Here is a 17,429-nt window from a genome sequence, read left to right as displayed (position 1 = left end):
TTTGACAGTATTACAATTTTACTAAACATACAAGCAGTTCAGTTTCCGTCACTAGAGCTGGAAGTGGGAGTACGTGAACTATTTGTATCCTGAGCCATAAATTAAAACTTGCAGCCTCTAAGCGGCGCTATGAGCCCTGCATTGTAATTTTGCCACACCCAATGTCTAAAATACTTGTTAAATACAAATGGCCTATGTCTAAGTGATACAATGCATGGTTTTTATATAATTTACATAAATGTGTTTATTCATTGTTCTCAGCCCATTGGTTGGCATTTATTTCAATAAATGCAGCAGATAATTAAGTTATTTCAGTAACTACAGATAAAAGAACAAAAATGAAATGTTGAAGCCCTATTTGCCTCCTTTCATTCATTGGTTCTTCTTTCATTTATTGCAGTACTCCATGGCAACAGGTTTTGTGCACTGTCATCTGTTTACACACATTTATTAGCAAAGTTCACCAGTGACACAAAGTATTCTTTTAAAAAACTATAACCTGCACAGTGGCTCTTTATATACTGGACCAACCCAGAAGCAGCTGGTATCTACAATAGTGGAAAAAAGAAAAGATACCCTTAAAACTGTAATCAATTTCAAATATTATCATGAAATATTTGCAGAAAAATATGTTTTGTGTTTCAAAAGATGTGGCTGCATCAGACACACAAATGCAAAGAATTTTTGTTTATGGCTAACATGAAAAAAAAAAAAAAAATCAGAGTTTCAGCATGTCATGCCCTGGATGCATTTCAAGGGGCATTATCCTACTGAAATGTCCAGTTTTGACCTTGACAGAATAGCACAATACTTGGCAGAGTTCATCGACTTACAAGTGATTATTGACATATATTAAAAATGCAATGGGTGTCCAAATACTTTTTTCCACCACTGTAAGCAGACCCATACAGTAGAAAGTATAAAATCTGAGTGTTTGAGAGCTCTACATCTACAATTAATTGTACTCCTTAGAAACAGTTTATCACTTAATGTATACTATTCTTTACCATTTAATCATATATCTGTACTGTAAATACTAATTTTAAAGTGTCCCCAAAGGTAAATAACACTTTCAACACGTCGACCCATACACTGGGTACAGACATTACAGTTAATCTGTAACTGTTAACAGACCCTTTCCTGCACTGTTGCAACATCCTTTAGCCACTTATCTCAACATGATACAGACATCGTTTCAACATGACTTCGATAGTATGGGGAAAAAAAAGTCATTTGCACAGTTCAGAATGTAAAGGCCTTTATATTTGTTACCACATTTATTTTATTAGAAAGTGTTACATACATATCTGCCAACATCTGTCCACTGCACCCCAACACTGACAGAATATAAACTGAGGTGAAAAATAACCAAACATATTCCTAAAGAACTTTGGAGGAAGGAAATGTTTTCAGTCACATTTTCACTTAAGTGAAAGGCTTTGCAATACGCTACTGACCATTTCTAACAATCTGAAAATCTGTACATTTACCGCAGAAACTACAGTATATACACTAGTGATCATGACTTAAGTGTTATCTTAATGTAGATAGATGTCTAAGAAACAATTAACTTGAGTGTGCGCTTTTTAAGCTTGCTTGTATTCTATGCTAATATAATTCATCAGTTTGGCAAAATAAAAAAAACAAACTGCAAAACAATACTATCATTTTTGGAAAAAGAAAAATACTGGTACACAGCTTGTGAAAATACAAAGTCATTTGCCAAAGCCATGTAAGAAGGTGCTTGGATAAACTAACTTCCGAGAAGCAGTTTGCTGTTGTTGGTGTCTGTTGGGAATAGGTCTGGCAGGGTGGTGGTGGTGCACACGGGTCTGCCCAGGACCACAACAGGTCTGAGGTACTGCAGCTGCTTAATGGCCAGGTCCCCACACCCAGCCAGAGCTTCGTCCAGGATGGACTTCAAGTTTTGTATTGATGTGAAGTCCCCCGTCATCGCATGGGGCTTCAGCAGTGGGGAATGAGTGCGTCGGCTGCGAGTGTGTGAGATTCCCAACTGGTTGTTCTCCTTGACAGAACAACTGCGTCTGAAAGAATCCCGCCGTTTTGCGCAGGGTCCGTTGTTTTCTTTTGGGGAGCTGTCTTGTATGAACTTCAGAAAGGAGGACTCGAAGCCTATGGGCTTGTAAGCAGCAATGTCAAAAGAGCGCGGAGAGGGGCTGTGAGGCTGAGTGTCCATCAAGTTTGACGGCTGTTCGGGCAGTTCGTTTTTTCGCTTCAGGGGCTGGCGGACAGGAGGAGTGGGCAAAGGGGCCGACCCGTTCAACATTTTAACGCCATCTTTGTTGTCCTGAAAACCCTCCTCGGCAGTTAAGCGCAGTGAGCATGGGGGTGAAAGATCAACAGTAAGAGGACGCAGAAGAGGTTTGATTTTTTCCAAGCTTAACCTCTCCTCCTGTATTACAACAGCTGAATCTTCAGCGGGTCTTCCGGTGCTCGGTTCACCATACAACACCTCATCTGCTCCCACAAGAACTCCAGTTCTCTCAACAGGTGGCTGCTCCTGCTCTTCCTCCTCTGGGAATCCCAGTGGGTTATGGTTATCCTCATCTGGTGTTTCTGACTTGATAGTATGAAGGCTCATGGGTGTAGGCTGCCCCCCTGTGTTTTCCAGCTCTGCCTGATACTCCATTTTGAGAACTCCATTAGGACTACATGCACCAGTGGGCCTAGCCGACTTCCTCTGAATAAGCTCCTCCAGCTGCTCAGCATTAAAAACAAGCTTATCTTCATTCTCACAAAGATCTTCCCGACGCATGCGATGAACATTTAAGTAGTGACGGTGCAAGCTCTTGAGGTATGTGACCACTGAATCACAGTCCTGGACCATACATGGATAGGCCACGCGCAAACAGCGATCTTGGCACATTTGTAATGCCTCTTCATGTGACCTGAACACAAAAAGTTCATAGGGACATTTTTTGTTTTTTTTTTCTTCTGCCAATTTGGTATCCTCAGGCTCCTTCTTGCTTATTTCCAGTGACTGGGCCATCACCTCAGGCTTGGGACTTGACCTCATACTCTGTGTATTTGGTGATCCAGGTTCTTCTTTCAGTGGACTCTGTGGAGTAACTATAAGCTTCTTTTGGCATCCAGTAATTGACTTCTTATGAGTGCTCTGTAGACGTACCACTAGTGAATCATAGTACTCACAGTGGCTATACAGTACATGTTTTTTAAGTGCATCGTCATGACTGAAAACTTTTGCACAACCCTCAAACTTGCACCTTATTAATTCTGGTGGCTGCGAGTGGATATCGCGGGTGTGGCGCACTAAGCTGCTTTTAAGGTGGTAGACAGCGGGACAGTTGGCGAAGTGACATTTGAACTGGGGCTGAGGTTCATCTGAGTTTGGGGGATGTCTTTTCTTGGCAGGTTCTTTTCTGACTTCTGGACCGTGAAGCACATCAAAGTCTTGTTCCAACAAAAGCTGCGAGCGGTTGTAATGATGTACCAACTGTAGGTGGCGCACAAGGCCTCCCTGGGTGGAAAAAGCGGCATCACAGTTTTTTGCTACACAATGAAAAGGTTTACTGAATTTATCCAGAATATAGCAGAGATTACTTTTGGCTACCAGGCGTCTTGTGGTTCTAACCTGCTGTGTGGTCCCATCCTCAGTTTCTCCCTTTTCCTCCTTTTTTTCTTCTGTTGTTGCCACTGCTTCGTCCTCTCCTTCCTCTTCAGACAGAGAATGATTGTCAGAGTTTTGTCCATTTTCTCTCGCAGGTGGTGGAGTCTTGGGGGTTTCTTTCTTCTTCGGTTTGAGAGAATGGTTTGTCAAGTGCTGAGAAGTATCCTTTGCAGCGTCTGTGGCTTTGTTTCCCTCATGCCGTACGGATGCACAGCTTATTTTGTCCACTAATGCCTCACTTAGGTTATGTATTTGAATATAGTGAGCCCTCAACACATTTTTCTGTCTGTGACTCTTGGAGCAGAGCTGGCACACGTAAGGCTTAAACGATGTGGTTTTCAAAGAAGTCAGTTTTCTAGCCTGTTCGACTGTACGGCCATGTTTGGTGTTGTAGTGGCGCAGTAAGCTGAAACTCTGTGCAGTCCTGAATCCGCAGCCCTTCATCTCACAGATATAAGGCTTGGCAGTGGCGAGTGATTCCAGACAATGCCCTTCGTCATCAGTCGACGATGTTTGTTCGAGTCCGAGGTTCACCTTTTCTTCATGTTGATGTGGAACTCTCTTCTGAAGTAATACAACAGGCGGCTTTTCCATGATTGCTTGGTGGAGAGCTATTTGAGATGCATTAGATTCTGGGATGGGGTCAGGGGGCTCACTTGACTCAGAAGAACTGAGGTTCAGCTTACTGAGCCCTATAAGAATTTCTTTCAAACCATCATTTTTTGCAGCAGTTGACGAGGTTGTCTCACTGTTTTTGGGATGACTAGATGCTTTTCTTTCTTTTCCAGCCTCCACAGACGAAAGAGGAGCCGTTTCGTTTTTTCCCTTATCCTCGGTGCCTCCCTCACTTTCAGTCTTTATCCCTTTTGACTTTGATCCTCGCTCCTTGTCGTGTTTGTGTTCCTTGTCATGTTTGTGTTCTTTGTTTTCCAGTTTAAGGTGTTCTGGGTGGGCACATTTCAGATGCCTCTGGACATCTCTGGCTCTGGTAAACGTCATACCACACTTTTCAAACCCACAAGTGAACTTACTTCCATCAAAACACACAGCCACCAAGGTACTTTTGGCTTCCTTGTATTCAGATACTGGCGTATGTGATATGGAACTCACAGATGAAGAATTAATGACTTCACCATTCAGAATCTGCTCTGAGTCACCAGACTTATTTTGAACTGCTGGCACTTCTCTAACAGTCTTCAGAAGTTTCCGTTTGGCCTTCCTCTGAGCTTCAAAGTCTTCTTCAGTGAAGGTTATGTTGTGTGTTGATAAATGCTCTATGAATTCTTTTTTGGAGAAATAGTATTTTTTACATTCAGGTCCAGAGCAGGTAAAAGCTGCATCTCTGAAGTGTTGTGCTTCATGGTGATAAATCTGTCCCAAGTCAGAGTAAGTGACATAACAGCCATCGAGTTCACACTGGTAGTTGAGCTGATAACCATGTGTCTGTTTGTGTGTTACAAGTTCATTGGAAGTAGCAAACTGAGCACCACATCCTATAACCACACACATGTAAGGATAATCACCATAGTGAACTCTACGGTGTTTGCGATGGTGGTAGGCTGAGACGAAATGGCGTCTACAAAAAATACACTTCTCCCGCTTGTCCCTCATTTGATGAAAGTATTTTACATTGTCATCACCTTTGTGCTCTGACTTCAAGTGGACATATAAGTACTTAGAGTGTTTAAAAGTCCTGGTGCAACCAGTTCCAGGGCATGGATAGTCATCCCTGTTTTGCAGATTGAAGTGACGGTCAATGTAATCAAATGTTACATGCTCATCATCATCAGCACGCTTCATTTTGCCAGTTTTGGCTTGTTGAACAATGTGATGGAGTACATCCGGGTCATGTGTGGATTTGTAATACAGCATTAAAGAAGGGTCAATGGTGATCTCTCCTGGTTCAATATCATCATCCTCATCAATCTGTTTCTGCAAATCCTCTGCTTTTACATTTTTTTTGTCTGACTGTCCTTCCTTCTGAATGTGCTGTTTCAAGTGGGAGACAAGATCCTTTCTGCTCTTAAATCTCTCCAAGCAGACAGGGCATGGATGGATGCTGTCCTCTGCATGTCTTTTGGAATGGTGAACAAGTTGAGAGTCACTGACAGACCTCTTACAGATCTGACAGCTGAATTTAAGCCTCTTTGTCTCAGATTCTGCTTGAACTTCTGCTACATTACTAGAGCCCTTTTTGTCCTCCTGCTCATTACTCTCACGACTTCCATTAAACCTCTTTTGGGGCTCATGGTCTAGTTTCACTGTGTTTTCTAATGGCTCATGTTTAGCCTTCTCCTGTGCATCTACTATCTCCTCATCTTCTCCTTCAGACTCTGGTTTCAACCCTAGAAGGGAGATACAGTGATGCTTCAGAGTTTTCCAATCCCAGAATTCAGGGTCAAAAGGCCAGTAGGATTTCAGCACTAACAGCAACTCACAACGTAGTGAGTTAGGAATAACCTCGCTTTCCTCGTCATACTTGTGGTCTGGGCGCAAATACAGCTCCTCAAGGCAGCTGAAGACCTCCTGACTGGGTCCAAGGAGGAACTCTGTGAGTAGGCAGGCACGCAAGACTTCCAGGTCATCTGACAGAAGGCAGGATACTGTCTTGCAGACAGAAATTCTTGTGTCCGAGTCATCCTGCTTTGGAAGTTGTAGAGCTTTCACACAGAGTTCCACTGATGGAGCTACACCCAATTCCTCTGCCTAAAAAGACAATATTAAGATCATTACACAATTCTTGAAGAATTACAAGTTCTGAACTTTGTAAATAATAGAATCAGCGCTCAACAATTCTATCTCACACTAAAAAAAGGCACTGATGGCATTGTTCAGTACAGGCATTAAGTCAGTGTTTGAAAGCAATTTGTCAGTTATTAGTAAAAATAATTACTTTTCCACTGTCAAACACAATGCCTCAGTATTTCTGTTGGCTAACCATGCACATCTACTGCTTCAAAGTTTAAGAAAACAAAGATTGTTAGCAGCGCACACTGTTAGTGTTCCATTATGTCTTAAAATAATAATTGTCAGTCAAAAGCTTTTTAAAGTTTGCTACTGAGTTAAATTACTCCAGACTTTGGAGAAAATGCAAATAAGAAACACAAGCCAGACCCTTGGAATTCAGTGTTATGGCTCCTTGGTAGATTTAAAACAAGTATATCTAATCAAATGCTGCTCTCTGTACACACATCACATACACACTCCGTTTGCCTTCGTGTTTTAAAGAATAAATATTGCACTTGTGTTCTTGCCTGTGATATTGCACCCTTGAAGTATTACTAATAACATTTTTGACAGGTTTGTTTATTTTGTTTTGGAAATCTACATTTCTTGTCACATGGGTGAATGTGAATAAAAGCCGGCGTTAAATGAGAAGAGTTAGGTTGTTAGGCTCACCTCTGTCTGAATGACTCGGACTAGATAAAGCAAATGGTAGACTGTTTTAGCGATGGCACCCAGCTGAAGGCATCGTTCAAGAAATGACAACAGAGAGGGGTCAATCCTCCTCTGAAGTTTGCTCCACACCAGAGTCAACTCCCTATGTGTCAAAGAAAAAAATTTTTATGAAGATACAATGAATGAATGAACACACCCTTAACCAAGTCTGACATAGGTATATACAAAAAGATGTATGTTATTAGATGCTTGAGACATATTATTGCTTGCAAATAAAATTAATACAAAAGGTGAACTGCAGACAGAGTGGCATAAGTGCACAACATCCCCTCCTTAGGCCATACTCACCAGGAGCAGTAAAGGCTCTGCTGCTGTAGCTGCTGTGTGAGGAAAGTTGTACACAAGATAAAGGCTGTATTCTCCTCGCCCTCTGTCTCCAAATTACATGTGATCTCCAGTACATCCTTACAGTCAAGTCTGGATATCTGTTGGAGGAGTTCATATGAAGTAGAGATATTTAGAAAACACTTCCAATTAATCCTAGCATATGTAAAATTCTAACTCACTTCTCTGTAAAAAAAAAAAATTAGAAATGACTAACTGTTATGCATCAATCTAAGGTGAAATCTAATGCTATTTCTCAAAGCTGTTATTGAGCATTTGTGAGGGGTAAAGAAAACCACCTTTAAATGACAGTGATACAAACAATCCTGCAGCAGCTCTGAAAGCAGGACACTAAAACAGACTTAAGGAGCTCGCCTGAGGATGAAACTTAGGAAAACACCAAACCATAAGCTAACACATCAGTTTGTCAAAGCAATACTTATAAAATCATACATTAGTAACAAAACAAAACATCTGGAGTTAATGTTCCAGGTAATACATATTTATGATTATAGCGTTGCTTGCTACAATAAAACAATATTACTGTCACATAGATATGAATTCTAAAAATCACCATACAGTACATTGTAATAACTGAAGACAGAAAAATCTGTATCTTACATTTATAGGCAGGAAGCTCAATTTGCATTTGAATTTGGAGCACTATTTTTGGAAATGAGAAGAGTGGTGTGCATCTGAATACTGAGAGTAGACGCTGCTGTGACTATGAGAAACAACAATCAGCTGAATGCATCCTTCCATTAACACGTCTCCTAATATTGTAAAAGGATGGTCCACAGTGTCAGTAGTAAATAGTCCTGTGTGTGTGTGTGTGTGTGTGTGTGTGTGTGTGTGTGTGTGTTTGTGATACGATCACATGCGAATCTGTGACCACTACATGCAGAACATACAGTTTTCATTTTTATTTTTGGGGTTGCTCTGGAGCAGTCTTTACAACAAAGCCACAGATCTGCAGCTGCTTTCCTTTGACACATCGCTGCATTTGTCAAGTTCATGCATATTTCCCTCTTACATTCAAGTTTGTGACGGTATAAAGTATATAATGCAAGTTTAACAGCGCAGTACTATAACTTCCTTACCAAATTACACACAGCTGTAAAAATGTACTTTATTCTTAATCTCATGCATTCTCTCCTGTTTTTCATTTTTGTCTTTCAGTACCCTCTAATTGTATTTTTTTTTTTTACAGAAACAAATTCAGTGTACAGAAGTGTTGTAATACCTCTATGATGGCTTCTTCATTGGGCAGCAGATGACAAAGCAGAGAGACGTATGTTTGACGAAAAGTAGCTTGGTTTGAAATAAAGCTGCATTCAGTGCAAGCTTTGGCCAGAACCACTGCCTTGGCCACCTCGCCCATCTTCTCCAGGTGCTTCACCCGCATCTCCATGAAGCCCTCGCCCTCCAAGCTGATGTATGCATCAACTGCAGACAGAATTCACAATAAAAATCTGATGAGCAAGGCCAGTAAGACTATAATAACAATTATACAGAATGTTGATGAAATTTCCAAATCCATACAAACAAAAAAAAAAACCAGCTAGCCAAGTTAAAAAGACTTCCACCTTCTTCTGAGTTGGTGGGTTGGCCAGTGAGGAGAGACGTGAGGACAGGATTACTCCATGCCCCTCCCTCTCCTGTGATCTGGAGAAGAGCTTGGAGGTCTGTGCTTCCATACTCTAACAAATTATCATGGGCAATCTGCAAAAGATGACAAATTGAAGACTTGTATGAGCAAAGGAATCATGAAAATAAGAAAAAAAGGATGAAAACAAGATTGTCCAACACAGAGGCAGAAGTGATGCTCCTAAAGTTGTCCTAAGAAATTAACCATTTCAAGACAGTTTCATATGGTCACATAAATTTAACAAAACATTGACGATACAGTGAACATTTCCTGAACACGACAGTTTCATAGTGATTAATGTTGACTAAAATTAAACTTGATCACAGCTGCAAGCTACTCTGGTGTTAATGATTTTGACATGGCTGTCGACAATTACAGAAGCAAACAACAGCTTATCAATATTCAGCTAAAAGCACTGTTAAATTCTCTGCCCAACACGCAGTACTGTTTTGTTAGTAAATGTCAGCTCTGTTTTGAAACGGTTGCATGTACCTGAACAGAGTGGTGGAACTGAACCCAGGCTTCATATGGGATTTCATTTTCAGGCACAGACAGCAGCAACTCAAAGCAGCTCCTACAAAAAAATAAATAAGACTGTGAATTCAGTTACTTTTGACAGAAGCAAAAAAAAAAAAATCTATAGGTCAGAGGGTTTACAAGTACTAAGTGTGAACTGTTTCTTTAAAACAACATGCTTATTACAGACTGTGAGAGTAGTAAAAATTCAGTGAGGTTAATATTTGTGCTGAATGTGTCACAGAAGCACGATATGACTGTGTTAAAAGGTAATAATAATAATAATGGATTAGATTTATATGGCGCTTTTCTATGAACGCATACTCAAAGCGCACAGTGCTCACATTATTCATTCGCTCTCACATTCTCCCTCTGGTGGTGGTAAACTACATTTGTATCCACAGCTGCCCTGGGGCAGGCTGATGGAAGCGTGGCTGCCAATTTGCGCCTACGGCCCCTCCGACCACCACCAAACATTCATACACAGTCATACACCAGTGTGAGTAGCAGCACTGGAGGCAAGGAGAGTGAAGTGTCTTACCCAAGGACACAACAGCACATGACTGGGACAGAGCGGGATTTGAACCGCCAACCCTTCAGTTACTGGACGACCTGCTCTACCATCTGAGCCACCCCCCAAAAGGTTTAGAGTGATAGTCATGTTATGTGACCAGGTGTAGAAAAACTGAAGAACACAAGCGATTTCTTAATACAGGGCACTGGTGAATCCAGTTATGAATGCATTTCCCATTAAACAAACCTTACGTAGTACAAATCTAATATAATCATTGGTCATTGATAGCTGATAAGGAGTGTGTCTCTCCATAACAGCTCCAACAGTGTAAATAAATATCTATGACCTGATTATATGCCAACCATACAGAGAAAATAGCAGTTAACACATGTATGCACAATTCTGACGAGGACAGTAAAAGATAGTTGGGGTGTAATATCTATCTGCCACCTTGGTCTGCTGATGTTATGTCTTATGTCAGAGATAGAGAAGAGAATTGAGTGACCTAAAATGTCACATCAGCTGAGAACGATTAGAGCCTCTATATCTTAAATATAGGTTTATTAGTCTCATAAGATGAAAACCACACAGTATATGCTTGTGTCTTATGTGAGGATAATGTAAGACCAGTGTATCACATTTACAGGTTTATTTGATATGATTTAACTGGCTATGAGTAGTACAGATTAAATTAACCTGTCAGGACAGTTTACCTGCAACATCTGTGAAACATAAAGAAATTTCATCAAAGAATGATCTGTATTATGATATGCAGATGTGCACTCAGGGAAAATCCCTGTTATTATCAGGATGATGTGAGTATTTCAAAGTAAGCAGGTGTTGCAATTTAGGTTGGTACTGATAAGTTCATACATGTTTAATAAGTTGTAATGTTATAATGCTTAATAAGATGTTGTTTTAACTGAAGATTATTAAAATCATTTTCTCTCACACAGTTTCATGGGTTCCAAGCTCTTCTTTCACTGTGGCTTCTACTTTTTTTTTTTGATAAATGCATATATAGACTGCAATTTTTTTCACATTTGCATTGCATTTTGTTGCATTTGATTACACAGAATGGCAAATCATTTTTTCTAATCACTTCTAATAATGACGTAGCCCCAAACAATACTCCACGGTGACTGTTAGAACTCTGATCAGCTGTTCTGGAAGTGAAAATATAGATTTTCATATCTCAGGGTTTAGGAATTCAGAATTAAGGGTTAGGCTTATAGTTTGCTAAACCTACTCTCTGGACCAGGACCCAGTAATATTGATTGGTCCAACCACTGTCCACATTTACAGATGACAACACTTGTAGATACCTCTAACATACAGATTTCTTCTGGCACAGTGAGGTTGGAACTGGTATTTAGATTTAATAGTTTGCCAAAGTAAATCCTAACTCGTGTAGTTCCATCAGTTAAAAATGAATTACAGATCTTGATTTGGTGATGTCTGACAGACCAGGAATCATGGAGTTCAGCTCAAGACTTGAAGCCTATGGTTTTACACATGAAAATACATCCCAATTCCTCAAATCTATTAATTATGTTCTGTAATGTAGGTGAAATATCCAAAATATATTCCTATTTTTCTCTGAGTAAGACTGTTTCTAAACAGTGAAATAATCTTATGACATATTTATTAATAAACTAGTGATCTTCAGCTCATCTTTGCTCCTTAAGAACTGGACATTTCTGAATGCTGCATTTGTACCGAATCATAATTATAATCATGGTTACAAATAAACCTAACTGTTTTAACTAATTATTAGCCCTTAATTGTCCTTAGGGCCCCTTTTTTCTTAAATGTGTTGCAGCTTGAATGTGAGGAATGGATGCATATTTACCAACGAAATGTACATTAATCTGAATCAGCGATAACTATTTTGTGTCCATATCATCTACATACTACTTTATTTTTAAATTAGCATTTTCCATACTGTCTCAACCTATTTTAATTTTTTCTTAATTGATGTTGTAATTCAGGTCATATAAACTGACAAAATAATTTCTTTTAAAAAAATCCATGACATGAACTGTGAAATGTTCAGAATCCTGGGTAAATTCACAAAGAATGCAAATATGAAGGTTCTCAGTCAGGAAAAAGAGTAGAAAAAAAACAGTTTATGCAGTATTCTATAAGACATCTTCATCTCATAACACATATTGTCCTGGGAGTGTTCTCCAGTACTCACAAAGCTAGTCTCTTCAAAACAAGTGCCACTCTATCAGACTCTGCGGTGAGGTGGGACCGGGCCGCAGCAAAGCAGTTTATGGACAGGCAGTAAACCTCCAGAAGAGGTAGACCATGATCCATGGAGTTCCTGCTCCCAGCATAGTGCATTAACGCCTGTTAAAAAAAGAAAAAGAAAAAAAAAAGATATATATACAGCAGAAATGTAAACAATAGAAAAGCAGCTGCCCATGAACACCTTCCAAAGGGGTCTGTAAATCAACAACAGATAAAAGAGGATTCTGTCAGGAGAAAATGGGGATTTTCCACCTGTGGGAAACGTGTCTTATCCTGATTGATCCCAGCTGGCACACTATTGGACATGAAATACTCCTGATTGGTCCTAGAGGGACTTTGCTGCATTGTACAGTATATGACACCCCATCATCTGTTAGTCAACATGTTCACAATTTGACGTTTAATATTTGACCCAAAAAAACATTATTTTATATGTTTGTTCTTTTATATCCCAACAGATTAAATCTTAACATGATGGTTAACATGACAATGTAGCTAAGAGATGATACTTTTTATTTGTTTAAATTGTTATTATTGTTGTTAATTTGCCATTTTAACAAAGAAAGCTTCATTATGTAAACAAATTCTTGACTGGTTTAACGGTTTTTCAGGCTCCTCATCACCCCAGTTAGATCATACACATTTATGACACAATCCTAATCCAGTTTTTTTAAAGTAAATTTGTACTTTTTTTTTTTCATTTATGTATCTAATAATGGAATGTCCTTTGCAATGGACAACATTTCTTGAGTAAAAATGTTAAACTTTTGTCCCCTACAAAGAACAAAAATGCCTTACTGGGTCTCAGGAGGTTAAATCCTAACAAATAAATATTGGCCACTGTGATCAATGACATAACAATATCTTGACCAATATATCCTCAAAATAAACATACTTTCCTTGGGGTAATCAAAGACAAAAAAACTGTACAAATAGTAAACTCTATTCTTTTTATTTCTTGATCCTACATAGAACAATGTAATATATATGTACTACAACTATAATGTTTGTACAGTAAACATTGTCTCAGCTGTCACCACATGTATAAGAGTCAACATCAGTGTGTCACCTGTCCTCACCTGGCAAGTATACACATTAATTTATCATAGTACTATCAACATCCCAGGAGCCTCATTTTCCAGACAGCAGGAGCCCTTCTGGCTGCTGCTGCTGCTGCCTTCAGGGCCCTAAATTAATTCCCCTCTGTCTAAATATACAGGACCCTCTCAAAGGACGGCAGTAATAAGGCCTGAACCCCCGAGACCCTTATCAGTGTGCTAATTACACCTGGACTACTTCCGAGTTGAAGACAAATGCAGCATGTTATGTGTAAAGAAACATTTAACTCATCCATTATGGAAATTAATGGAATGATACACAAACCTTCAAGTTAGTGCAGAAACATCTAATATAGACATATGTGTTTTGGTTAAAATTTTAATTACTCCTCTAAAGCTCCTTCTCTTTTATGCCATGAGATGCCTGAAAAGCAAGATGTAAAAAAAATCCAATAGATATTTATGTTTTTGGTATGAAATTCTGACTGAGTGCCTCCCTCCATTGCAAACCAACAAGTAAACACAAAAGGGAAGAACATGGGAATTAGGGTAGTCCAACAGTCATGGTAAAAAATAAAGTTTTCAGATAACCTCAATTAGAACCCTGCATTAGGTTTTGGCATTCAAAAGATGACTTAGAAAAAAAATTGGAAGAAAAAGGAGATGTTTTAGAGGTTGCACAAAGCCTCTACATCAGAGCATGGTTTGAAGCCCCATCACCAGCGAAAGCCCCTGCAAATGATTTGGCATTCCTTAAAAAGCTGTCACAGTATGAAAATTCAGTTGTCAAGAAAGCAGCCTTAACAGCTTTCAACTGACATCTTTGGTACTTGAGTGAAGAATAGGTTGACCTGGCATTCTTGGACTCCAGTGTGATACAAGAGCAGAAGCAGCTGATGGTTCACAACATTATGGAAAATGAAGGTTCAGAGGTTCCACTAAAGTGTTGTGATGCCTTTAATCAAGCAGATTATGAAGGGAAGCAGATCAGTGATTTTGTCACCACCGGCACGATGCGTTTCCTTGAAACTTTGGATCTGCCACAAACATTCTTAAGAATTCCTCCAGAAGACTGGGCTGATGATGAAGACTTTCAGAAGGCTGCTAAAATTGTGCATTTCAGAAAAGTTGTCAATGATGTTGCTGAAAGAGGGGTGATGCTTATTCAAGACTTCAGCTGTAGCCGAACAAAAAATGAAAATCAGAAACGGTACTTGCTCCAAATTGTCAAAGAACACAGGAACATTTTTTGTAATTTCAATAAAGCAACAGTGGTTGCTGAACTTTCTAAGTAACATTTTTATGCGAGTTGCAGTTTGATTTTGAAAATAAAATGACACATTATTCTAATATGCCTTATTCACTTGGTTAGTTATGTTATAGTACATAGAGCAATCTTCACGTGTCTTGTGCAACCTCTGAATATTAATAAATTTGCATAAAATTTGAACCGAAGTAATTTGGCCAGATATGGCACCAAATGCAGGGTTCTAATCCAGAGAATCTTTTAAAAAAAATTTTTGGACCATCCTAATGGGAAAAGAAGTAAACATCTACAGCATGAAAGTTTTGTTCTATGATTTAACTTAGTTGGATGTTAACGTCTCTTTAAGGGGTTGCCACTATCCAAACACAGACAGTACTATCTATCTGTTTGTTCATGAATTGCTCCTTTCTACTATGCACTTTGGCTTGTAACCAAATTTTCACTGGAAGCACCCTGTACATTATACACATCTGCCTTGAAATGAAAATGACAGCTTGCTTGGATTTTCGTAAATATAGGAACTCTACCTAGGAGATGCTAAGGTACTTTCCTCTTGTGCATAATATAGCACAGCAGATTTCCTGTTGTAAATCCATTTAATACATGCTCGAGTGCTTGAACGAACAGGCTTTTTCCACTGCAGCTACAGCCACTAGTGCAAATTATGTTTCCAGAAGCAGAAGCATTAAGTCTTAAGATAGTTACATGTAATTCTGGATCCCGTTTTACATTCCCACAGCCAAACAAGCTCGGATTTTTTTGCTAAACATATCGCGATGCCGCCCCGCCCCACACATATAGTGCAATAGTGCATTATGCTCAAGCTGTGGCAATATTGTTCATATGCAATTATTTCTAGCAAGCTTGCTCGTATGCCTGTATTTTTTGAGGAAGAACCGCTCTGGCTTATGATAATGAGACCAAAGCGAGCATACTGCACAACTTAGACGTGCATCACTCAGCTGTCAATGTAGCTTTTTTTTTGGAGCACAATGACAGTGTGTAAATGTGTTTTGACATACTCTTCCATGCACATGCAAACATTAATAAAACCCTCATATAAATGTCTAACCACTGTCAACTTGTCCAGGTAGCTAGCGGGTCAGCATTCGTCGCAGGTTAGCGAGAAAAACAATCCTGGCTGAGCTAACGTTAGGCTAATGCTAACTTCGATGTTGCATGTACACATTACCTGACAGAAGTTGTCGCAGTACTCGGTCGAGGATGCTATGGATATTTCTTGCTGCCTGAGTACGTCTTCAAAGGCTCTTAGCGTGGCCAACAGGGTTTCGATTGCAACCAGGGTGTCCTCGGCCGTGTCCAGGGCCCGGTCGCTCCATTCGTGCTCTGGATCGACATTATTCTCCGCCATCTTCACTCTCCGCCACGGCGCGTATGCAGTGCAGCCTAACGCCGCCTTCACGTACCGTCGGAATATTCAACAATGTCACTTGAACTTCACCTGAATGGGGAAGTGGGTGACCACAAAGGAGGTGCTACTGGAGTTTTTCTTATGTTGTTTTACGTAATGTTAAGTAAGCACAACACAGTCATCAGTATGCTGGTTTGAGAATAAATTCAATCAACATTCAGTTATTTCATTAATGAATTCCCATTTTCCCCACCTTTCTTTCAGCATTAAACTACTATGAAACACAATGTGCGTACAAGTAACTTTCGCCCCTTCGAAAGGAAATGTCTGTACTTTTTTTCCCCCCTAATATGAGTAACTTTTGTACATTCTGTGGCTGTGAGAGTGAAACTATTGAACAGGTGTTTGCTGATTGTTTTCATGTTACTTCCTTTTGGTTTCACCCACAATAATATGTTTCCCAAAAGATAAAAAAACAAACAAAAAAAAAAACATCTTACTGAGTAAATTTGAAATTTTTGTGATTGTCACTAATCCAAATTTATCGGCTACTGGAAAATATATAATTAATCTAATCATTATTTTAGCAAAATATTACTTAAACAAAATGATTTGGCAAAAAAAATATATACCCTCCTTCTATAAATGTAGAATGACAGACCTCAAAACTTATTGAAACAACATTGAAAACTTGAAAAAGAAAAACAATAAATTAAACAAAAACAACTAAATTATGTCATGAGTTTAAATTTAACGTGTAGCAGACCCCTGAGTGTTGATTTGTTTGTTTCTTTTTGTTTGTCTTTTGTTCTTGTTTCTTCTTTCATAGTTCTGACCTAAAAATATGTCAAGTGAATGTATCTTTTTATTGTGTTTGTGTTAAGATTGTATGTTTAAGAATTAATAATAAAAGTTATATACACACACACACACACACACACACACACACACACACATACACACACACACACACACACACACATATATATATATATATATATATATATATATATATATATATACATATACATATATATATATATATATATATATATATATATATATATATATACACATATATATAAACAAAAACAAAACAAATAAACAAACAAGTAACTTTTGCATTTCATGGCTATTAATGAAATAAAGAAATAGGTCTATTGAGTATAACACAAAGAAGTAGACCAGTGTAATCTACATGTAATAGACCACTGTTATAAGCTGATTACACTGGTCTACGATTATGAACTACTCCTGCATAAAAGTAGTGAAACATATTGAAAACGTGAGGTAAACATAACTTTTGCTATTAATTTTCCTGTTCATTTTTTATTAAAATTTATAAGATTTAATATATAAGATTTAA

General features: G+C 38.8%; 1 protein-coding gene across 1 annotated transcript; it reads right to left on the bottom strand.

Annotated features, from left to right (window-relative positions):
* Positions 1-1,241: 1,241 nt before the first annotated feature.
* Positions 1,242-16,096, bottom strand: rlf (RLF zinc finger). Its single transcript, XM_030126048.1, has 8 exons — positions 15,884-16,096; positions 12,311-12,465; positions 9,573-9,654; positions 9,019-9,154; positions 8,676-8,878; positions 7,397-7,533; positions 7,049-7,190; positions 1,242-6,355 (listed from the first exon to the last, which is right to left on the bottom strand). The coding sequence occupies exons 1-8, from the start codon at positions 16,061-16,063 to the stop codon at positions 1,754-1,756; spliced, it is 5,637 nt and encodes a 1,878-aa protein (XP_029981908.1). The 5' UTR covers positions 16,064-16,096; the 3' UTR covers positions 1,242-1,753.
* Between the last annotated feature and the right edge of the window lie 1,333 nt (positions 16,097-17,429).

This window comes from Sphaeramia orbicularis, chromosome 22 (assembly GCF_902148855.1).
Source record: "Sphaeramia orbicularis chromosome 22, fSphaOr1.1, whole genome shotgun sequence".
Taxonomy (NCBI): domain Eukaryota; kingdom Metazoa; phylum Chordata; class Actinopteri; order Kurtiformes; family Apogonidae; genus Sphaeramia; species Sphaeramia orbicularis.
The sequence above is the reverse complement of the archived record's forward strand: the minus strand, read 5'-3'. Positions and strand labels throughout refer to the sequence as shown.

Bases quoted from the DNA above. Each gene is read 5' to 3' on its own strand.
- rlf (XM_030126048.1), bottom strand. From the start codon at position 16,063: ATGGCGGAGAATAATGTCGATCCAGAGCACGAATGGAGCGACCGGGCC. The intron at 9,655-12,310 runs GTGAGTACTGGA...ATTTTTTTGTAG, and splicing joins GTTTTGAAGAGACTAGCTTT to GAGCTGCTTTGAGTTGCTGC. The intron at 6,356-7,048 runs GTGAGCCTAACA...TTGTCTTTTTAG, and splicing joins TCCGAGTCATTCAGACAGAG to GCAGAGGAATTGGGTGTAGC.